This window comes from Calonectris borealis, chromosome 8, assembly GCF_964195595.1.
Source record: "Calonectris borealis chromosome 8, bCalBor7.hap1.2, whole genome shotgun sequence".
NCBI classification, from domain to species: domain Eukaryota; kingdom Metazoa; phylum Chordata; class Aves; order Procellariiformes; family Procellariidae; genus Calonectris; species Calonectris borealis.
The window spans coordinates 19,432,118-19,456,548 of record NC_134319.1 but is presented as its reverse complement, the minus strand read 5'-3'; the positions used below and the strand labels follow the sequence as shown (position 1 = coordinate 19,456,548).

Sequence of the window (24,431 nt, the reverse complement as noted above, 5' to 3'; positions counted from 1 at the left end):
ATCTCACAAAATCACTTGAGGTTTTGACAGAGCTGCTTTGTGGTCCCACAAAGATAAATGTTTACTTTAAAGTGTGGTTCTACTAGAAGAGTTTCTGTGTATAATATATAAAAATAAAAAGACACTCTTACACAACAGATTCTGATCACTGTACTCTGGTTGTCTTTAGTGACAGAAGAGGTTCATTACTTCAGCACTGACTATTATTGCAGAATTAGTTTAGGTTCAAAAAAAAGGGGAGTAAAAGTAGTATTTCAATGGAGAGGTGTACAGAAGGGAGTGTTACAGTAGTCATTGCCTAACAGTAACTGGACTTTAAGGGGACAGCCCAAAAACACTGGGCAAGAGTTATTTTTATTACTGTCAATGCACAGAAGAGAGCCCAACCTAATGTCTGCATCTCAGATTTAATTAGTTAATTTTGTAACTAAATCCATAGCCAGTTACTAATAACTTGTGTCTTCATAACTTGTGCATACTTAATATGGACAAGAAATAAATAAGTCTTTCAAACTTTTTTCTCTTAACTTGGATGAAAATTTTCCTGAAATTGCTACTGATACTTACTTCAAAAAAGGGCAGTATTAGTTGACAAATCACAATAGTTAAGACATTATTTGCTAGACACATGAAAACAACTTTCTACTTAAATCTTATTTCCAAAAGATGTATGAATAGTCTTTTATAAAATCAGCTAGAGCTGAACAGTCAGTAATTTCTAAATAGGATAGTTATTAGTATGTTAAAAATAGTACTGAGATGAATAATCAGACTACCATTTATTAAACTGTGGCTGTGAGTTTGCCACTTGAGAGCAGATGCTGTTATGTAATTTGTTGTTCATAATCACATCTTAGTTTTGCCCTTAATGTAACCAAACCTTTTCTTATGTGCACTGCTTGTTTCTATTCTCATTCATGCAGAACACTGTTATTGGTTGAGTGTTTGTTTTTCAATTTTATCCAATATACATGCATTTTGCTTGTATCACCATATATACATCAAAGACTGCATTAGCTGCAATTCCATCAAAGGCTTCTGTGAACAATATGAATCAAGAGTGTAGTTTGACCAGTTTATCATTGTCACTTAGCCTGGAGATGAAATGACATCCTATTAATATGCATAGTTTTGTTATAATATCACACTTCTCAGTTTTTACAGATTTTAATTTCTTCTTGTAATGTCTCCAAGGTAATGCATAAATCTAGCCAATTTAGTTGTGTAGTAAACTCTGATCTTGTGTTCATTACTCAAAGCCACAGCGTGTAATTTGTAATTGGCAACTTCTTTCTAGTTTTGCCTTATAGTTCTTTCAGCAAAATGAAGCTGATTTTTGTTGTTGTTCAGTTCCATTTTAAAGAAATCTAAGAACAGTAAATAATTGAGATGTACTCCAGGTATTTCAGGGTTTTTTAGGTTTTCATTTTTCTTGCTGTCTTGCCAGTTCCATTTGTTTCCAATGGAATCTGAATCTAAAGTGCAGTGAAGATGTAACTTCTACTGACTCATCAAACTCCATCACAAGCTTTTAGGAAATAAGCCACTGAATCTTAACTAGAAGAAATTGCTTCTACTGACTGTTTTTTGTTTACCATAATCACTGGTTTCCTAAGTGCTATTTTTTTAAAATGCTGAGATTATCCTTATTGCTCTTTTTTTTTTTTTTTTAAGTATTCACGATCTTGGTGACATGTTTCATATAATCCATAACTTTTTTGTTCTATTTGGTTTTGGTACTGAAAGTCCTCGTTAATCCTTAAGAGATTGAGAGGGTCTAGTCAATATTCTGAAGTTTTTTATGTTGACTATAAAAAGAGTAATATGTCTTTAACCTGATTAATGAGTTAATATACATGACTATTCTCACTGGGATAATTTGCTTGGAAAGTTATGTTCTAACGTGGGTTAGAGAGAAGTGTGATAATAATAGACAGAGCACCAGTTATATTTTTCAGAGATTCTCTGGAAGTAGCAGTGGTCAATACCCAGTGAAGTAGCGGTACTGACATACAGTAGCATTAGATCCTGATCCTTGTTTTACAGTCACTGATAGGAAAAAGATTACAGTTTACATTGTAACATGTTTTCCAAGTTGATGTTTATAATATAAAAAGAAATATTACCAATCTGATGCATATACAGTACCTGGAGTTCTACTGTTTAACTGTGAGCTAGGCTGTGACTTCTTGGGATGAGGCTTAGTATAATACCATATAGACTCCTGTACTGTTTAAATACACAAGTTGTTTTGTTTTTTTTTTTGCTGTGTTGACCGATGCTCACATTTAACTTGTTGGAAACTACCTTTCTTCAATGTAGTTTCCCCTCATATTCCTTTTTCCCTCTACCTCTGACATTTGTCATGAACTTTCATTGTGACTTCATTCTTTAATAATCTATACAAACAATTCAACAACGTTTTACAGATTTAATAAGAATGCTGTGTCATTAAAAAAATTAAGCCATGTTAAACAATATACACAAGTTTAAGTGTTCTCCCGCTCCTTAAATGGGACATAACTTGGTATTGAACTTCCTATTGCTGTTTCAAACTCATGAAAAGCTTTTCAATTTCAAACTCTAACTATACGATAATATACAGTTAAGTGAAAAATGAGAGGATATAAAAAGCCATTGTCCTTTGACAGTTGATTTGTAAGGATTGTCATTCTGTTTCCTGTCCTTTGCTCTCCACATTCAAACTACTGGAAGCATGATTTTTAGCTTAATCTAAGATTCATGCCAAATGCTTTCACTTTCTTGTTATAGAAGAGACTATTTTAAGTTCCTGTCTCCCCACCTCTATACCCCAATAAATGAAGGAAATTCCTGCTTGGGATTGTTTAAGGTTATTTCACTGTGTGAGGAAAATGAGATTTTAATTTTAAAGTGAATTTAAAGAAAAAAAAAAAAGCTGAAGTTTAAAGTAAGAACAACATTGTTATGCTTGTCAAGCCAAAACCGTGCAACATTACTGGCTTTGTTTATACTAACTAGGTTTACAAGGAACCACCATATCCTATGACTACTATGCAAGGCATATGTTACAAGTGTGAAGGGCTAGCCTCCAGCAATAACAGGGGACTTGTCATACTTACAGTCCTTCTAGAAGTAGGTTCAGTATCTGTAACTTTACTAAATAGTGTTGCTACCAACTTAGATTTGGCTTGCAATACAGATAATAGCAGGTAGGTTGAATTGAAAAGACAGTACTGCAGTGTAAATACCTGAAATAAAGCTATTTAATATGTTACTGATACAACAACTTTGTATTCAAAACTGATGAAGAAAGTTTCAGTAATCTTTCAGGTAATGTCATGGAGCAGTACAGACAAATGCTAAATTATTGTAGCACTAAATATTTTTAAAAGTTCTACCTTGCATCTCCTTAAATCTAGGAAGTTTGTTATTCCTGATTCCATTAGAAACTGATGTTTGATTTTTCGCCCTATTGTTTCAAGTCGTCTGAAATCATGCTCTAGTTTTATTTCTGTCACTACAACTTGGCTAGGTAGCAATACTTCTACTTGAAGAGGTCTATCAAAAAAGACATATTTGGATTTTTCAGCTCCCCAATTGTTTTTTCTATGCAGAAAGAACTGGTACATTATTTCTGGAGCCTGTATTTTTCTTTAAAGGATAGCTTAAAATACATAAGCAGAAATTAAAATTTTTATAGCAAGTTGCATCTCATACCACCTATACAGCAATTGTTTTCTGTCACTGGTGTGTACTGTTATGTTTTTCCCTCTTAATCTGACTACTGCTTCTACAGCAAGGACTTAATTTCAAATTGTTTCTTGAAACACAGCACTGATCTGTCTAATCAGTTTTGCTAAAGAATTTACAACATAAGATTGGTGCCCTGCACCAGTCTTGTCTTTCCTACCATATCAACTTTTGTGGTAATTATTGAGAACATGCTCTGGTTTGGAGATAAAGCATCAGTGCCATCTAGAGCAACACTATTGACTCATCTCAGATACCAAAGTCAAACCAAGCCAGTCTGTCCTTTAGCTTTCAGTTAAATACATGCAATCCTGTGGACTTGTGGGTTTGGCTTCATTTGAGCAATCGTGCAGCAGAATTTAGCAATAATGGCTAAACTTTGGCTAGCACATGATGGATTCCTCTGAAATGGACTCCATTGATTACAAATGCTGTTAATTGGATGCTGTAGAAGACGCACCTTCATTAAAGAGATCTTTTTTCAAACAAACAGCATGTTTTCAAGTAGCTACTATAGATAAGCTTTGGCATGTTCAATTCAGTCTCAGCTAAACTGTCTAATGAAGGGTGGTTAAGTACTATCAGTTTGAAGCACACATAAAAATAACTGAAATACTGGAACTGACTTACAGTAACTACAGTATGCAGAGTTACACCAGTCTGCCATAAAAGTAGGTGTACCTGAGCCTAGTCTGTCTCTTCCCCAGAATTATTTGCACTCCAGCTGAAAGTATTGCTCACTCATTATCTATCACTGTTTTCCCTCTGTGGTTGTACCAAGCTGCTGACAATATAATATTAATTGTTTTGTGCTCAGAAGTCTGGAGGACTTGCCTTGTAAAACAGAAATAAGGAAATTTCCTTCTCTCTCTTCTCCAAACTCAAATTGTCTATTGCTTATAGGCAAACTTACAGGTTAAACTTACACCGGGAGTCTGATTGTAGGTTATGGGCATTAGAATTTTATTCTAAACTGTCTTGCAAATCTTAAATGAGGTTGAGAATATCTGTGCTTTTGTGTTTGTTTTTTTTAAAATTTATTTTTTTAGACAAAAAGAATGATGCAATAAGTAACTCTTGTGTAGCTTTGCTGTTTCTTTACATATAAAGCCAGAAGTTGAAGTGCGAGTTGTTTTTTTGTTGTTATGTTGATACTTTCTCTTAATTTACAATATAATGTTTCTGGAACACAAGACAGCTGTTTTCTGGACCTGGAAATTGATAACAGCATGTTTTCAAAACTACACAGATTTTTTTAGATTATTATAGTTCAGAATTGATATTAGATGATTACACAATTCTATGGGTTAAAATTAAACTTGCGTTCTTTAGAATACAGCTTATCAATAGGAATGATATTTCACACAGCAATGTATTAAGTTTTCTTTACATACATGATTTTGGGTAAAAGCAGTGCACAGTCTTTTATCAGCTGAAACTGATAGTATTTGTTAGCTTCAATCTATTACTTCTTTCAGAGTAAAGAAGAAGTGATGGCAGTACGGCTCCGTGAGGCAGACCGCATTGCAGCTATGGCTGAACTCCAACAGCATATTGCTGAATTAGAAATCCAGGTAACAAGTGATGGCATTAAATGTGTAACTTGATACTGATTACTTTTTGTACTTTGTGGGTTTTTTTTTCTTCCTCCACTTTCTTTCCTTATTAACCTACTGTGAATACAAGGCACTGCTTTGCAAAGTGGGACAATGCTATATTGCTGAATGTACCTCCTTTGTAAGGAAAGGCCTTAAATCTGTCTTATGGGCATACTTCTGAGCTGTTGATAATTGCTTCAGTACAAGAACCATGATACAGGCAACACTCATATAAACTCTGACTTCTGTATTTCTTTTTTGTCCTGTAATTGGTAATCTTTACCAATTAATAGATGAGATTGAAAACATCCTCTGCCCCCAAAAAAATGCACAAATTTTGATTCCAGCAACCATTCTTTTTTGTGCTTACTCTTCTGGCTATGACCAGTGTTGAAGGATTTGTTGTAAAACTCTTACTCCCTTTATGTAAATCTTGAAACCAGAAATGTTATTTACTGATACCATGTCACTGTAGGATCTGAAGATGCATCCTTTGGCCTCTGTGTTGTTCCTTATGCTTTCAATCCCTTTTGGAGCTTTCACTGTCCTGTGAACTCACTGCTTCCTTGATGAGAGAACCATAAATGACTGTTCTTTATATTTTCTTGGCTTTGAGAAATCACGATGTCTTACTCTAGTGTGTCCTTCCTATACTCATATACTGTTGTCCTGTCTGAATTTTGCTGTGTCTATCTGGAAAGGTTTTCTTGGTTATTATTCCTAAGTTACGAGCTAGTTACTCTATAGTTTACCTTTTTTTTTTTTTTTTAAATGGTATTGCTAGTGTCTGTCTTCCCTCTGAAATCTTTCTTTCAAGGTCATGATTTTACTGTATTATGTCAAAGCCTTCTTTTCCCCTATGATTTCTCAACTACTTGCATCTTTTTCATCTCTTCATATATAGAATGTACAAATAAATTTAATGGAGCTTGCATAAAGAATTTTGACTTTGAATATTTTTCCTCTAGTGCAGCAGGCACTAAATTTATTAAAAGATAAAGCAATCATTTCTTTTAATCACATAATGCTTAGATAATACCGTGATCAGTACATTAGAAATACTTAGATAAGTACAGTAAGCATTGCATATGAATCATTTATCATCGGGTAAGATAACAAGAGAATAGCTGAGTTTAGGTCAATCTTCTACTCATGTGTTAACATTTTACTTAAAAAAAAAAAGTTTAAAGGTTACTTTAAACAATATGATTTTGTAGGTGAAGAGCCAGTACTCATTTTGCATTATTTTCACTTTAGCACAGACTTTAAATGCCATCCTGCTTCCATTGTTTGACTGATATGGGTCTCCCAAAAAGTACTCTAGTCTTGATTTTATGAAATGAAGAAATGGTGAATTCCATAATGATCAGCTGTTTTTTCTGATAGCCCAATTAGAATTGTGTTCATTTTTTAACGTAAATACATCTAACTTGGTCTTCTGTTGTTTGACTGATCAAATCGTCAGTGCTCAATCATTTTATAGCGCTCTCCTATTCCCTTTCCATATTTCTGCTTAAGCTGTGGGTGCCGGAATTGCATGCGGATTTTTGTAATATCTTGTCATGAGACAAGTAAAGAAGTTAAGTGCAGGAACGTAATCTACTATTTCATGACACTGGCTAATACATCCAAAGATTACACTGTCCCACTGTCATGATATTGTACTGTCTCATGTTCGGTTGTTTATCCACATCATCTCTCCTTCCTTTTCACAATGACTACTTTGCATGATGCAATATTTAGTTATGTTTTTCCGTTTTTCTCATATTCTAGGTGGCCTTGTTCTTTGATTCCTACTAAAGTGCATTTCAGGTTCCAATTTTTTTGGTGTTCTTAGATGATCACCTGTTAATGATTTCTTGATCTGTAGTCTCTTAATAAGATTCTTGATTTTCTGCACAAACAAGAATGGATGTGCTTGCTTTGTATACACTCTGGAGTATGAAGTCATTCTGCAGCTGTGGTTCATGTTTCTAATTCAATGAGTTTGCCCTGTTAGGCTTTTGGTGAACTATTGATTTCAAACTTACACTAGCCTGAAATACAGCTTCTTCAGTTGTGAAATACAGGTTTTAAGTGCTAATTGTGTAAAGACATTTAAAACCAAAGTGATTTAGTAGAAATAAGTTCCTCTAATGTCAATTTACTTATTTTTGACACTCTAGATGTGACTTGAAATGCTTTTATTGGGCTGTGACAGATTTTTTTTTTGGTAAGATTCTGTAAGCAAATAGATATTTTTGACCAGTGTGTTTTGCCAGCAAATATGAAACTTGCGATCAAAACTTCCTTTTTGGGTACTCATGCTCAAAGGCCTCCGAAACACCTGCACCAAAAAAAAAGTAATAATGGAGTTGGAAAGCCTTAACTCCCAAAGCTTGTAAACTATAAAACACGCAACTGATAATAGAGCTTAAACAAAAGCCACTTTTTAAGGAAATTGAAAATCTAGATAACTTCTTCCTCATTGGAGAAAGAGCTGCCTCCCATTCTCTTCCATTCAGCTTGTCACTGGAATTGCTGTGACCTGATGTGGGGAGCAGAGGGCCTTTTAATCTGGACTTGCCTTAATGACTTAAAATGCAATATTTAATAGCATAAATACATTTAGCCAGTCTTGGAGTGTAGGTGTCAGTCTCAAAGTAATTGTGCTTTTAACCTGGAGCATCACAAATAGGTCTGCTTGTCATATTGTTTCAAAGCTGATAAAGATGAAGGGAGGAAGTTAACTTACCACATAACCTTCCTTTTTTTGAGGGGGATGGTGCTTTTCTAAGAAGCTCTAGGGATTCAGTGCCAGGTCCACATGGTCTATAGCAATGCTTAACCTAAATTGTGCAGTTTTCTTTTAAATGTTCATGTAGGTGTAGGTGCAAGACACTGGTGTTAAATTTGTAATGCAGAGTGTCATGACTCCCACATAAGAACTGGTCTGACATTACACATACAAATGCTAGATTTAAATCACAGTTTCTGGGTCACTCTCTCAGTTTTGATTAGTAATAACGACAGAGAGGGAGAAGGAGATAGAACTCTATCATTTAACAGTAGATGTAATTCTGTAGCAAGATGTCAGTTTATTATGATGATAGGCAGTTATTTTTTATATATTCTGAATGTCGTCTTATCTTGGTCAGGCATTCTGTTCCTGATGCTAAGCTTTTGAACTTTTGTGTAAGTATATTCAAGTGCAAAGAATAGATCAATACATGCTGGATATTCTTAAACAAAAGAAATGTATGAGTCATCCCTTAGCAAAAATAACACAAAATTGAAGTATAACTGAAGTTTAACTTATGTTGCATATACCTAAGCCTCATAAGTGACAAGGAAAACCCCTGAAGTTATGTATAAACAAAAGTTTACTTTGTCAGCCTTTGTTTTCTCTTCTATCCTTATTTTTCCTCTCACTTGCCAGTTCAGCTTATAAAAACCTTGGGAAGCAAAGATGACTTGGAAGTATTTAGCAGGCTTCTGGGCTTTGAGCAGGGCATTTGAGCAAATTACTAACAAATGAAGGATGGATTTTTGGATGGCTGGGCTGCTATTTTTTGTACCTCCATGCTGGAGAGAAGCTGTTCTCTTCAGTATGATACGTTCTACTTTCTCACAAAGGTTAGATGTTCACATCCTATAACTAAATTGCTTGTTTTGACCAAGCTATATCCACTCTCTGACCCCTTTTGTCCCATCCTTTTGTAAGATATAGAGAGCCAGGACTAAGGAATGGATATTGTCTCCCTTTATAGACAATCAGCAAAACCTCAGGTTTGTTTCCTCAGGGAATTAGTCTTTCTTGTTTTCAGCTGAACTGGTCTGATACCTTCAAACTGCAACAAGCAAATGCTTTTAACTTCTTAATATAAGTCTTTAAAACCCTATTGCTTTTAGCTTCTGTGTGCTTTCCTAAAGCTGCCAAGAAAAGCCTACCAAGCTTCGCTACACTTCTGGCCTAATAGCAAGTGTTCCTTCTGATCGCATATGGGTAGTCCTGTTGGTCCCTTGGTGTTGTTTTGGTTTGTTGTTGTTTGTTTTTTTTTTTTAAAAAAAAAAGCTTTCCATGCAATAGTTGAAGGAATGACAGATTAAATGAGAGAAAAAGAGGCTTTAGAAAAATTCAGTCAAGGTTAAATCAGTTGCAAGCTAGAGTCAATCAGCTGGCTAGGGTAAGGAACGGTAGGCAAGTGAAAGTGTAGACAGACTGAGGAAGCTAGAGCTGGGTCAGCTGCAGTCTCTGCTCTGCAGCTTAATCCCCCTCCCTCCATTTCTATTCAGGTGACTTCTAGTATCCTCTTAAAATTATCCATGGCTGGTTTGGGTGGGGAGGTACAGAGCACACTTGCAATATAGTTTTTGCTTTAAGATTACTCAGACCTATCTATAAGAATTCATTCTTCTCTTCTTAGGTTGATCTGGATAGGGGGTAACATCACTTCCTCCTGATGTGTTTCCTGGCACATTCAGAGAATTTTGTCACATTTACCCTATCTCTAACCATGTCAAAACTGCTTTGAGAAAAACTGTAAAGGAAATCCATGATTGTGCTAGTTCTCTCCCCCACAGTTTAAACTTTTAGCACTATTTCGTTAGAATGAAGCCTTTCTATGACCTCTGTTTAATAACTTTTCCAAGTACTGACTGTTGAGTAAAGAAATTGTTTCCATCTTTACAAATTACAGGAAACTTTTTTTACTCTTATCAATAGTGGTGTGTGATGTTAGTGATGTGTTTTTTGAAAGTCTAGAATGAGTCACTGTAAAGTCACTGAAAGGACACTAGTTACCACATTTACCCTTCTGAATAAACTTCATTTACATTTTTAATGCAGTGTCTTTTGCCACAGAGTAAGAATTTAAAAGCCTCCCCTGAAAAGAGGCTGAGACAGATTGTTACCAAGTAAACATTTCTAAGTCAGAAGAGATCAAACTAAGGGTGTTTGTGCATCATCTTTACTAAAAATGTCTAGAGGGTAGGACATTTCCCTATCTGGTGTGCCTGGATTTTGGCTGCCTATAAAACCATTGGGGTTTTTTTCTGTGTTTTTAAGTTTGAGGTTATTAAAGACAACCCTAGATGCTTGCTTATTATTTAAAATGGCCTATTTTCTTGTTGACGTGTATTTCTTTTCCTACTCTGATGTGATCATCAAGAGTGTGTTAGAAAACTTTGCTTGTGCTCCTCTTGGGATGAAACACCTGCAACTGAAATTTGATTACATGGATCTTCTGTATTTTATATTTAGAACTTTCTTGGTTGAGCAGCAAAAGCAGGGTTAATGCCTCCAGTGTGTTCCAAGTGGTTTCCAGTGATTTATTTATTTATTATTTAAACTTTGTTTTATCTTGACTACTATACTTGATTTTTGGGGGGTACTATACAGTGATGGTTTCAGGTATTTAAGATCAGCATTCTTTGAAGCAGTCTGTCACTGCACTTGTGTTGCCAGCTGCGCATCCTGGTCCTCTGCTGATTGAGTTTGGAAGGTCTCCACATGCTCAGTAGTTCTCAGTAGGCATCAGGTATGTTTCTTGTGACTAGCTGCTGCTTCTTTTGAAGGTACAGAAAAGCTGTTTTTCTTAGAAAGCCAGACAAAGGAGGATACTACAATCATGAATCTCAACTGCTACTTTTTGGTGGGCAGAATTCTTCCTCGTTCTAAGAAGCAAATTTTTGGGGAACAGATTTTTCTTTTCAGGAGCTCTCAGTGTATCTCTTGATATGCACACAAGTACAGTAACTCTAGTACTTTAGAGCAGGATGAGAGAGGTGAGAGCTTCCAAAACTGAAGGGGCCTAAGTGAGTTCTGTTTTAGCAGCTGCTTTTTTGATCTGTAGGTCTCATTTCCGGCGCCACTGCCCGTGCTACTCCCTCTCTATACATAACCTCTGAGGCAGGAGGTTGGATTGCGTATTGTCTGCTTACGCTATTACAAATGCCTTTTCCTTGAACAGAGGTGATACCTGGCCAGTAGGGTGTTTGTTTCCCTGACACGGGGTTTTCTAACCCTGTTAGTGCTGGTGGAGCTGGGCTGTTGGAAGACACTGTAAGATTGAGGGGAGTTGTTAATCTTCAAAAGCAGCCAAATAAAGATGATGGATCTTTAATTACAATGCAACACCAATGGGCATTACTTTTCTAAAAACTCTTCCAGGAAGAGAAGGTAGGCACTGCAGTAGTCCCAATGTGCAGAAGCAGTACGCCAGAGAAACGGATGTAGAAATTCATTCACATATGACTGTGGGGGTTTTTAAACAAAATTCCTAGATTCCAGAATTGGCTAGCTTTCATTATTTTGCTATTCTGATAATACTCACACTTCGCTTATTGATATGTTATCTGGCTTTTTCACTGTATATTCATTTTAAACTTAAAATGGCTATTATTTGCCTAGAGACCTGCTATTCTTCTTTGTGTCGTGACCTCCTCAAATACCACAGATTTTCTGTAATAGTGCTCCCCCTCAAAAAAAAAGCAAACCAACAACCCACATCCTATGTGTATAATCTTAGATTTAAAAAAAAAAAACATGAAGAGAGAGATTACGAATTGCTTATGCTATTTCCTTTTAAAAGGTGTGATGTTCCTCCTGAAAGACTTTTAAATTGTAAGTGGAGTCTTAACATTCACTTTTGAACCAGTACAGTTGATCTGAGTGTTTTCTTCAGAAGTACAAAACTACTCAAGCACAGTAGTACAAAACTATTCAAGCACAGTATAAAACCAATGCAGAGTGAAATGCCCGGTTCCTATTGAAGTAAATGCTACAATAGGAAGCATTCGATTAAATTAACTTAAGCTACATGAAAGCAATTTGATTCTTCTTATGTCAGTGGGGCTGCCTAGTAACTTAGGTGTGGCCTCACCTTGAATACTGTGTGCAGTTCTGGGCCCCGCCATTCAAGAAGGATGTGAAGGTCCTTGAATGCATCCAGAGGAGGGCAACAAAGCTGGTGAAAGGGCTGGAAGGAATGTCATATGAGGAACAGTTAAAGACTTGGGGCTTGTCTAGGTTGGAGAAAATGAGGCTGAAGGGCGACCTCATTGCTCTCTACAGCTTCCTGAGGAGGGGAAGTGGAGAGGGAGGTGCTGGTCTCTTCTCCCTGGTATCCAGTGATAGGATGCATGGGAATGGTTCAAAGCTGCGCCAGGGGAGGTTTAGACAGGATATTAGGAAGCATTTCTTTACTGAGAGGGTGGTCAAACACTGGAACAGGCTTCCTAGAGAGCTGGTCGATGCCCCAAGCCTGTCAGTGTTTGAGGTGTTTGGACAATGCCCTTAATAACATGCTTTGACTTGGTCAGCCCTGAATTGGTCAGGCAGTGGACAAGATGATAATTGTAGGTCTCTTCCAACTGAATTAGTCTATTGTATTCTATTATGAGAAAGCTGGACTGGTTTGCAGCCAGAGCACATGAAAATGTAATTTAATGGAAACAGAAAGCCTTAGATTTTAGGTATTTTAAAAAACTGAAAGTTAAAGCCAGATTCAGAATATAGAGGGGCCTTGAGCAGGGCACTCAGCAACCTTTGTTCCTTGGTGGTTTTACAGAAGACAGGTTTTATGTCCTTTGCTCTTGAGACACCCTTACCATTTGAGAGAGTTGAGATTAATTTGTTTTAGCTGTGAAAGACTTGCCAAATCAATCCATCCTAAAAGCATGTATTTTGCAGCACATCTGCGTGGCTGAACACTTGAAGCAAGAAGCAATAATAATATTAGGATTGACAGGATAGAATAGAAGATATCAAGAAGAAAGAAGGATATCAAGAATGTCCTGAATGTGGGCTCCAACCTCCCTGGCCCAACTGCAGTTGGGCCACAGAGAATGCAGGCTTCTGTCCTCTGGGCAAGCAGCCCTCTATTTCCCAACTCAAGTTATCCTTTGATCTCAGTTGTTCAGCTTCCATCTGCCATAGCTGGTTCTTAGGCTGAGGTGGGTTAGGCCAGACAAGACTTAATCCATACAAGACTGATTTCTTCCTGCCTGAGCCTAGAAACCTTTTCAACATATACTGTTGGACTCTTAGGAGAAGAAATGAATTAATCTGTTCGTTAGACGATTATGAAACCCGGAAGCAAAATGAAGGTTGGCAGCAGTAGAACAGGAAGAATGGAAAACGTGTATCTCCAGAGAAGCAAATAAATGACAGAGGGCTAGTCATTAGTTATTCCTGGAAGACTGTTATCTTCAGTTGCCCTGCAGTACATCAACTAACTAAATAAATTCAACAGCTGTATCCTGCAGATAGTGGGCTGAAGATGAAATCTGTAAGAATCCATCAGTGATATGGATATGTCTTTTGTTTCAGTTCCATTCAGTACCTGTTGTATCTTCACTTTTAAGTTTCTGTCCCACTTGCATGTCACTTGCAACCTAGCTAATTCCCTGTCCCTCTGTTTCTTGGCCAAGTTTAATTCAGATTCTGAACTAAGAAGAAATGGTAACTCTGATATCAATCTCAGTTGTCTCATGACTAGATCAGTCTCAAGAGTTAGAAATTTTATCTATATAATATGGTATTATATTTGAAACCAAAAAATCCAAGCTGAAGCTGCTCAAGCTTTCTTAATCAAGCTACTAAATGAAACACAAACATCAAATCCTTTGTGCAGTTTCCATGTGTGTTGATAAACGTTTGGAGCATGAGTGTGCTTGCTGTCTCTGGAGCTTTCACCAATCACAGTGGCATATAGCTGTGCTTTGGCACTAATCTAATGTAATCTAGAATTATGATGTACAAGTGAGAATCTAACCTGCATGGACACAGAATATGGGGTTTGTTTTGCAGTGGTGGAGGTTTTCACTATCTCAAGATGCACACACACACTGACAATACTCCTTAAAAGAGACTCTAGGATGCTATTAAGATCACTTGATAAAAACAGTAAGAAATAGGTTTTTATGATAATCAGGAAGTAATAGATAATGTGTTGTATAATCTAGGGTTGAGAAGCAAATCTAGAATGACAGAATTTTTGGGAGAAAGTATTCTGTCTTTGTGACAGATACCAACAGATAGAAGGAAAGCTGTTAATATTATTTTCTGTCATGTTAAAAGGAACTGCCATGTTGAAGTTTTTCCTGCCAACCATTTTTCTTTTTGACTTCTGTCAAGCTGCCCTAATGAAAAACTAGTGTTAAAGAATATTACTACCAAATCTAAGTTGCTCACATTAAAATTTGCCTTTGATTAACAAATGCTCATCAGAAGCTGAAAATGGCTAGAAAGTAATCTGAACTCAATGCAAATATGAAATGTGACTGGAAAGTGAAACAATTTTGCAGATCATAGCAATATTTTTTACTTGTATGAAAATAAATACATGTATTGATGAGAAATAGCAATATCTTCTCACAGTTTTAAAGAATGTTGGGTAACTTAAAGGTCATAATCTGACATAAAACTACCTTTTATAAAAATAAATGTGTTGGTTCATTTGAAGTATGTAGACCTTCAGCTGTCTGCTTACTATTTATTCTCTGAATTAAATGATTTTGGTAAGAATTAAAAAATATTTTAATGCTAAAGTGTCTGACCTAGCATATCTTCCAGTGGTTTGCTACTGCGCCTGCATGAGTGTCTTTTAAATAACTAAATTAATGGCATGATTAATCAACTTAGCTTATTTAAAAAAAAAAAAAAGTAGAAGATATCCTTGCTGTTGCTAAGAGAGATGAACAGCAGTTATGAAGACGACTCTAGTACCCTGTCCTAAAATGCCATCCTTCCAATTTACCCACTGTAGACAGACTTTGTAGCTTACAGAACATGGGCTTACTTAGTTAGCTAGAAATACCTGATTTCTTTTGCAGCCAGTTAAAAGGATCAGCTTCTGACCTCTAGTGTTTTGAATGTTGCAAGAGGAAGTTACAGCATGACTTTTCTTTGAAAAGTATGTTTGTAGAAAATTACATTGCAGGGTTCCTTTTTTTGTGCTAAATGCATTTTTGTGAATTGTTAGCTCTACAAAATCTGTAAGTTCTGAAAGGAAAACTGAAACTTATTTGCCCTTCACTAATAATGAGGATCTTGGAAGCCAGGCTTACACCCTACATTCAGCTCCAACTGGTTGGAGCTAGAGTCAGTTCTTCCATGAACAAATTTACATGTCAAATTATTCTGTGATTAACTTTACAGTGTTACTTATGGAATAAAAAGTAACAATAAAAACACTTAAATATAATGGAAGTGTATAACTCCCAATATGGTATACTCTATATAGTATACACTAATAGCTTTCAGCTATTTATGCAGTGCAAACTTAAGCTAGTAAATGTTATTGCTTTTGCTGTTAGTTTATACCAACTTAACTTGGGAATGCCTGTTTCATGTCCTCTTATGCATTCAGTTTGAATGTAAGCTCAGCTATTTATTACACTTTCATTTTAAAAGAGCTATGGCACCTATCTTCTATTTATGGTAAAACCCTGCTTTACTCTTGCTTTTTGATACTATAGTGTATGGTTACATAGTAATTTGGAGTCCATAGCACAAGAGGCTTAAATGGAAAAGTCAGGGTTTCAAACAGAGGGAAGGGACTTGGACAAGCATTTCTCCCATATATTCCTACTACCACAAGAAATCAGGTCATTCTCATTGTCTGGAATCTTAGTTTCTGACAGCAAGCTTTTTTGAAGCTTTGAAGCTTTTTCTATATACAGATGTAAACAGTGTTATTTTTGGTCTGCAGGTTATGTTGCTTCTATTTTGGTTTCTCCAATATCAACAGTCATCCTTGTAAATAGAGATGATGGGTTTGTGGGGTTTTTTTTAACCTATTTAGGACAGGAACAATTAGTAATATTGTTAATATTATCATTTTTTTGTGAATTTGAGCCATGGAAACTATGTTCAATATGGAATTATGCATTAAAGGATCTTGTGCCTCCATGTTGCAGATTCTGGAATTAATAGTGAATATGACAGTTATTTTTCATGTAATATGGTAATGCATACCTTGCTGCAAGAAAAACAAAGAAATTGGAGAAATTGCTTTGAGATTGCCAACACTGACAGTGCTCAAGGTTGTTCTCTTCATGCAGCAGAAGGGTTTGGAAGGTGGTATACTGTCCCTCCCTGTAACATCCTGGTACATGTTCTGTCCTGGTGTTGATATTTCAGACGAGTGTTTTAAAAGAACCTCTCCTTAAAGCTTTTTGTCTTGTATTTTGAAGAACAGTTGACACCTTTCTTTCTAAAAAGTATTTAAATTCTGTTTGCAACTTACTTTGAACTTGCCTGTTGTTGAAATTAACTGTTTGCTTTCTTCAAGTATAATTAAAACTTCAGCAAAATAAGCTACGGGTAGAAAAAACAGATATTCCCATTATATTTGTATTTCTGTAGTATATTGGTTGTATGTGACTTACAGTCAAGGTAAAGATTTATATAAAATCAAGGTGCTTCTGTTCTCTAAAGCTGGTGGCTGCTTCAGAAATTACTCGGTTGGAAAAAAAAACCCCAAACAACACTGCTCTTGACTTATCAGAAGCACACTGAAGACATGGGCTGCCTTCTCCATCAAGGGTGGTTATTTATCTCAGATCTGCCAAGTTTGATTCAGTCACATTAGGATTCCCTTTAGAGACAAGCTGAAAGTTAGTGTTGCAGGTATTCAAGTGCAGATGACACCTTCTTGAGCATCTTGAAACTTACGAGCCGCATTTGCTTGACAAATGAAGGAAATCTCACATTCCTCTTCATCTCTGGCTTTTTTTACTTGCCAGTTTTTCTCTGTACTTCTCACAGTATTGGTGCTAGGAGACACACCTCTCTTCACTTACGCTCTCTGGAACTCTTACATGATAAATACCACAATATTTTATATGTTACAACTTTTTAGGGGAGAAAAAAGCTTGTCATATGTAGTGTTTCCCAGTGCATGTCCTACAATGCAAGGAAAGAACATGTTTTGTTTACTTCTCACTTGGAGACAAAGGGAAATTCCTTGTTATTAAATGAAAACTTTACATTAGTGAAAATAATGTACACTAAGATATGTTCCATATATTGACAGTATTCTGTAGGGATGCTTTACTGAATTGCATATGCAACCTCACGTACATTGGATGTGAATTCCACCTGTGAAGCTTTGTAATTCTTCATGCTCTTCCATAGAATCCTGCCTGAACTATGGTTGGTATTGAGATGGTCAACTTGGTCTGAGCTACTGACACCCCTAGATACCTGCTGAACTTCAACCAGATGAAAAGTGCTGGATGGTGTCTGTGAATAGCTTCTGTTCATGACAAAAATACGCAGACAGTTAAAATAAGATTTTCAATATAGTATATCTGTGATTAATTTGAATAAGATTCTTTTTTTAACCAAAACAGAAAGAAGAAGGAAAAATTCAAGGGCAGCTTAATAAATCTGATTCTAACCAGTACATCAGAGAACTGAAGGATCAGATAGCTGAGCTGCATCATGAGGTAAGTGATAAAATACTACTGTCTCTGATCACTTGCACCTTTTGTCCTGTCTTTCATTTATAGCAGGTTTTGGTTATCTAATGGTTATTACAGCTTCAGTACCTGATTTTGTCAACATATGTTATTTTAAATGAATCCAATAAAACTAACTCCTATACATGAATCTTGCCCTTATCCTGGGATGTAAGAGAACAAAAAATTGCTTAGTTACATGATTTGACATTAAATGAGAACAGCATTTATGTTCTGTCTTGTTTTTTTCCTTAATTTCATGAGTTGATCATATTTCACTGTGTTGCATTTACTGCATTTGGAGCCGTGTGCATGAAAATAAGCCCCTTTATGTATTTGCTACAACTTTTAAGGCTAATTCAGTTAGAAACCGCATTTGTGCAAGTAGAAGAGTCCATGTGTAGATTTTTTTTTTGGTTCTTGCTGTTGTGAGGATGAATTTTACGTGGTAGTATACTGAGATTGCTTAAAAAGAAAAAGGATGCTTGCTTAATATCAGTTAACAGATTTTTTAAGTTTTAAACTGCCAAAACCTTCAACCTATGAAATCTGTCTTCAAACTTCCTTGCTCTAATAGTTGTAGTAACACTGTCTGTTAGTTAAAAAGATCAGAAGATCCTGAAACTGAAATGGCTTATGTAACTACTGTGTTCACCGGCTCATTTCAGTTCATCCTGCATTGTGAAGAAATGTCTTTACCTAATACTACACTGTGTACAAAATGCCCGGTCATCTTTGCATTGTAGTGTGCTTCTGTTTCCATACGCCTTCTAATACACAGCTCTGATCGTGTTGCTTAAAACCGTATCATAGAGTGATACAACCTAATTATTTCTTTGTTGCCTTTTTGCTTTTGTTAAATAAACACATCTTTTCTCTATTTAAGTGTAGGTAGTGTTTTCATAACAATCTTAGCAGATTCAGCCTTTTAGGATCAATCCCTTGGGAGTTATAATGGAGGATCTTGGAATGCTGTCTATGCTATAGATTGAGGATAGTCTCTAGGGCCATCAGTCCAGCACCTTTACCAATCATTAAGCTCACTTAAAAACAAATTTAAAAATCAATAACCTGGTGTTTTCCATTAAAGGACTAGAACTAGCTTGCTTTGTTCCTTATGAGAAAGTAAGTTGCTCATAGAGTTCCCAGAAAGCCAGATATTTTGCATATTTTGCATTATGAATAAATAAGGCACTGTACTGACTTTTTCCTCTGCTCAGTGTAGGTTTAAAAGGTAAGAAACCACTGCTTTGGAGGAAAAGTAGAATTACTGTTGGAAAGCTGTTGCATAATTTTCTCTGTACAAGCATTTGTCATATGCCTGGCTCAGCAACTCAGTTGTCATGAAGGCATACAATTGTATACGTGTTTAATGTGTGTAAGTTTATGTGAACAGGTTGGAATGAAGATGAGGTTCATTAGCTCACACAACAATGATAATTCTAAGTAATACCAGTGATTCCTAAACAGTTAAGTCTAGACAAATCTTTATTAGCATTTCAATTTGATTGAAAGAAAATATCAGCTAGGGAGAATATGCATTTCAACAATAGCAGAGTTTGAGTAATTCCATGTAGAAGAGCACTCCTCTTGCAGATGTGTGCTTTTGCTGTGGCTTAATTTTTAGTTTCCAAACTAGGTAAACACTATAGGAACAAAGTATCTCATTCTAGGATAGATAGAAACAGTAGGAAGAAACTCTATACGTAGTAGACAAGTTCTACCTTGGCAGCATTTCTGAATGCTTCCTTCCACAGAGTTTCTTAAAGCCTGGAAGTCCTTGACTTTTTTCTCCCTTACTGTTACATATCTATTTGTTTAATTTTTAAATAAAAACTTTGGAGGGAAAGTAATATTTCATGCACAATCCTTTATTTTGAGCATAACCCACTGGGTTGATTTTGAGATAATGTAAGGTTAAGTCTGAAATATATGTAGTATTTATAGGTAAGTTGGTGCTAATAAATAACAACTAAGTCTTGGGTTAACTGCTAGTAAAGCTAGCTGCTAAGTAAAGAATTTTGCTTGCAGTGTTTCCTGAAACAGCAAAATCTGAATAAAATGGAATAGGAAGAGGCAAAAATGTTTGACCTCAACTGCTAAATGTTAGGATTAGTATAATTTAGTCAATACCAATTAAATAAACCAACTTTTTTACATCTGCACTGAAGTGTCTTCATGTGTAGATCCATTAATGACCACGCTCTTTGCTTTTTGGCTAGCTGCTTTTTGATTCTACTTCTGCAAAAGCTAAAAGAAACGTTACAAATTTGCAAATTCATCTTCCTGAAGATAGGGTGATGGTGTATGTGACATGCTGACCACAACCTCCCAACTGGTTAACCTGTAAAAGGCACTGGTAAAGGAACAGAGTTCTTGGTGACTGCACGGTTACCATCTAATATATTGTTATTGTGGAACTTTTAAACGGGACATAAACTAATGCAAAAGTTATAGTTTAAGGTAGGGGTGGGATGGGTATGTGTGAAACAAGATTAAATGTCTTGGCCTGGCCACCAATGTTGATTCCGCTTATTGAACTTTTTTTTTTCTCTCCAGTCCTGCATTTTTACAGAAGTTTACATCAGAAGAATTGCAGGTTTTCTATCTGAAGGATGGAACAAAATAATGAACAGATCCTATATTGAATATAAGTAACTGCAAACTAAGCCCATATTCTGGCCTTTTGATAAACACTATTTCATGTCTTTGGCCAGCAATCTGAATGTATGTGTTCCTATATCAGTGGAACCTGGAGGAGTTAGATACTTTAATCCTATCCTGTGATATGATCCATCAGATGGCAATGGTACCACTACATGGCAACAGCATGATCCATCCTAATCGCAGAGTTCCAGTGAAAGGTCTACTGTTCCATCAGTGTTTGCAGGCCAGGCTAGTAGCCAGGGACAGGGCAAACCTAGAACACCAGTGAGGAACACCAATAAGGAACACTAGAGAACGGCAAAGAGAGGGTCACTATTACTGCCCAGGGTCTAAAGCTGAATCCTCTCCACTAAGAGGTGGTGGTGGTGGGGTTGCTATGGTACAGGTGCAACAGGCTGCTGCTGTAACACCTCTTGACTTCGTAGTGGAGGAAAGTTCGACCCTCAAATTTCAGATATTTCTCTTACCCGTTCCAGTGTGGTAACCTAAATCAGCTCATATCAGAACTCTGCATAGAATTTCAGAGGATTAATTTTATTTTTAAAAAGTTTTGTTTATACTTTTAAAAACTTCCGATTGCCCTTTGTTGTAACCTGAGTCCATTGATTAATTTTGGTCTTCCTTTTCTGAGCTCAAAATTTTGCATGCGTCTTAAATATAGTGCAGCTTGCAGCCTAAAGGATAAATTTCATCTGCTTTTATTACTCATCTGGGAATAGTAATGCTACAGTCAGTCTTCAAATCATATTATAAGATGACTTATTCGTAGTAACTTCAAGTTGTTGTGTTCCTGTTACTGAGTAAAACTGCACAGGCTGGGAGTTGGTAGTATGGGCATCCAAAACTGAACAGTTAGGCACATTGCTATTAAATGTACAAGGTAAATTACACAGAAAAAGATGATGCCTTTTGCCTTACTTTCAAATAAGGCAAAATAACTATAAATGAAATTACTATATTGGATTTTTGGTTTTATTAAGATACCTGCCTGATTCCTCTTATTACTTAACCAGTGGATTTCTGTAGTATGGTAAGCTGAATTGTATAGTGACTATTTCACAGTAGGTCTTAAACTTGTATTTGATGAACACTTCAGGAGAGCAAACAGACAAAAGCTGGAGCTTTGAGAACATTGTAACGAGACTTGTGTTGTAGACTTCTGCTGTATGCACACCGTCTTAGATCTACTCACATGCAGCTCTCTGCACTAACTTGACTAACCAAATATGGATTAGAATAAAAATATTTAACATAATTTTACCTTACTATGTAAAATGCTGAATTCATATTTAAATTCCTCAGTGCAGCCATAACTTCACTCAGAGTTCACATACATGTAAATGAATTATTATTAACTCGCAATTTTAACTTTAGTAAATGTATGTCAGTCATTGTTATGTTCATTCCCTAGAAAGTTACTGACAGTGATGCTTTAATCTTTTACACAACCTATCAACATTTGAAGAACAGCTGGTGCATAATGAAAGAACACTCAGAGACTGTAGTATTTCTAGTTAGCCAATAGCTAATCCTGTGAAAAGCTGTGTATATTTAGTATCAGATTAGTGCTGCACTTTCTTTCCTCCTTATTGGCTGAGTTGCTTTATTGGGCACAAAGTTGTTAGATGCTTATGCCTTATGGCTTTATTGTTGCAGGCTGAAACTAGTGTGAAAACCTGAAATTTTGAGGATTGTCACAGATTCAAACAGGAAGTCAAAACGTAAATGTCTTTCAGAGCTTTTAACATGCATTAGACTTAAACACTCTGCTTGCCTTTTCAGAAATTCGTTTCCCATTGCCATTTGTTCTTTTCATTAATTGAAATCTTTCCACCTAGCATTTTCTTTTTTCCTCCATTTTCCTTCCATTCTTAAAGCTATCTCTACAGCATTCTTGACTTCCTCTAACTTAGGTTTTCAACCTAAAATGCTCTTCTATTGTGCAGCCCTCAGGGGCTGCAGCTTCTGTGAAGCAACTTTGTTACTCTTCTCAGTAAGTACACAAGCTTCATTGCCCTGTCTTTGGCACAAGAGAAGTAAGGTCTGGTGAGCATTGTACTCTCTCACTTGACTTTACATCTAATGTGCTTTAACTGATGTAACATAAATGGCATAAGTATACAGGCACTGCAAGACTTGTACTGTGGGTTACATACTCTCAGGATGGACAAGGAGTGCTAGTACTTCATAGAAGTTGCCTTTGATTAGACACTGAAATGTTAAGTGAAAGCAACTTTTGTGAAAAATTTTTATTATTCAATGGAGTATCCCACTTCAGTAGGTAGTACTGAGGTAAAGCAGTTACTGTATGTGGAAAAGAATACGTAGAAAGTTTGGACTGTTACTTAAGTTTCCATTAAGTAAAGTTGAAGGTTTAAGAAAAACTGACTAAGATAAATCTTGAACTAGTTATTACTCATTTCAACATAAATCACATACTGGGGAAAAAAGGCGGAGGTTCTTTGTAGTTTGCCACTCTTTACTTTTAATTCAAACTGAATGGAATTAAATGATTTATAAACTGCTGAAGTTCTGCATTTCATGCACTACCCCTCTGTACATGCAGTCACTTTATATATATTACACAGCAGCTGTCTCTGCTTCCTGTTAGATGTTGCAAGGCTTGTATGTGTTACCTAGATTACAGGAGTGGTACAAAAGATTAGAATTGACATGCTTACCCACAAACTACACTGGCAGACCGCAAGACACCTTTGGAGACAAAAGCAAGTGGTTTCCAGTCTTACAGACTTTGTGATTTAGGACTGAAGTGCTTAAGTTTAAATTGTATTTCAAGTGAAACTTTACAAAGTTTGTCTTCGTCATACTGCTAGCTGATTTTTGTGTCTCTTGGAATGCTTTATGACAGTTTTCATATTAAAAGCTAAATTCTGCCTAATGTGTACTCAAGTTCACAAAAGCAAGTAGCCTCTACTATTTGGGATTGTGGAGCATTATTCCATAAGGCTATGATTCTACTGTGTATTGGCCATTTGCATTAGGGGACAGCTTTATGAAGGGGAGCAGCAACATACAGAAACTTAGTGCTTCCTTCACTTAGCATGCATTTTTTCCTTAGAAAGCAGGGATATGGATGTTGAAGATAGCTCTTTAAAATCCCTTTTTAACAATGTTTTCCTATACTTGAGGGATCCAGTAGTTGTTTTTAGCTCGGAAGCAGCTGAAGAATACTCAGAGCTTAGTGATGCTTTTTTTTTCTTTTTTGACAAATTATTTGGCATTTTTGACATACCAAATATTCTTTATAATCCTGGCACCTTTTGCTCTTGATCTATATTCTTAGGTAGAATAAATTATTTCCAAATAAAAGGTTTCAGACCTCTATAGAGTCAAGGAGACTTGTGGAGGAGAGAAGGTGGTTTCTGGGAATTTATCTGCAATTTTTGTCTTAGATTTGAGTAGAGCTTTCAAAAGATTCTGGGATGTTTCTTTCCTATATCTCTTGCCATTCCCAGGGGATACAAAAAACCGACTGAATTAGGACTTGACTGAACTAATGCCAAAAGCATAATAAACACAAAGTTACCAGGAAAGATAACTGAAGCAAAATAGCAAGTTCTGAAATAAACTGACTTATTTCTTTGTGCCTTTGCTTTTGCTTCTCATACTGTTCCAGCTGTTGTCTAGTCACCTTCAGCAGCCAGTGCAATTTGTGACCCTAAGGAGGAGAATCAGCTAATTCCTACTCATCTACTTTTGGTGTCTAGATACCATAAGTAAATTGAAATGGTTGGGGTTTTTTTCATCCAAGGAATTTTGAATGGGGGGGTATAAAATATTCAAACTGTAAGTGAGATGAAGAAGATGGGTAGGGAGCATTTGTTGTCCTCCAGTGCAAGAATTAGGATCTTCAAATGAAACTGGAGGTATGTTGAAAAAAACACTAGAGGATATGATTTTTGCAAATTTAAAAGATTAAATTCCTTTAGATCCAAAATTGTTCCACATACTAACACCCATGTTAAT

General features: G+C 36.1%; 1 protein-coding gene across 24 annotated transcripts in view; it reads left to right on the top strand.

Moving 5' to 3' along the window:
• The window catches only part of EVI5 (ecotropic viral integration site 5), an 85,646-nt gene that overhangs the window by 44,217 nt on the left and 16,998 nt on the right, over nt 1-24,431 (top strand). For 21 of the 24 annotated variants that reach the window (XR_012674507.1, XR_012674504.1, XR_012674503.1 and 18 more), the window contains 2 exons: nt 5,211-5,306; nt 17,670-17,765. Coding sequence is in view for 19 of the 24 variants with exons in the window: in XM_075156288.1 (XP_075012389.1) it covers nt 5,211-5,306; nt 17,670-17,765 (192 nt within the window). In the remaining 5 variants the exon portion in view is untranslated. Of the gene's footprint in view, nt 1-5,210; nt 5,307-13,002; nt 15,547-17,669; nt 17,766-20,336; nt 24,430-24,431 lie in introns of those variants that run through there. The other 3 variants (XM_075156291.1, XM_075156289.1, XM_075156294.1) reach the window with 3 other exon arrangements.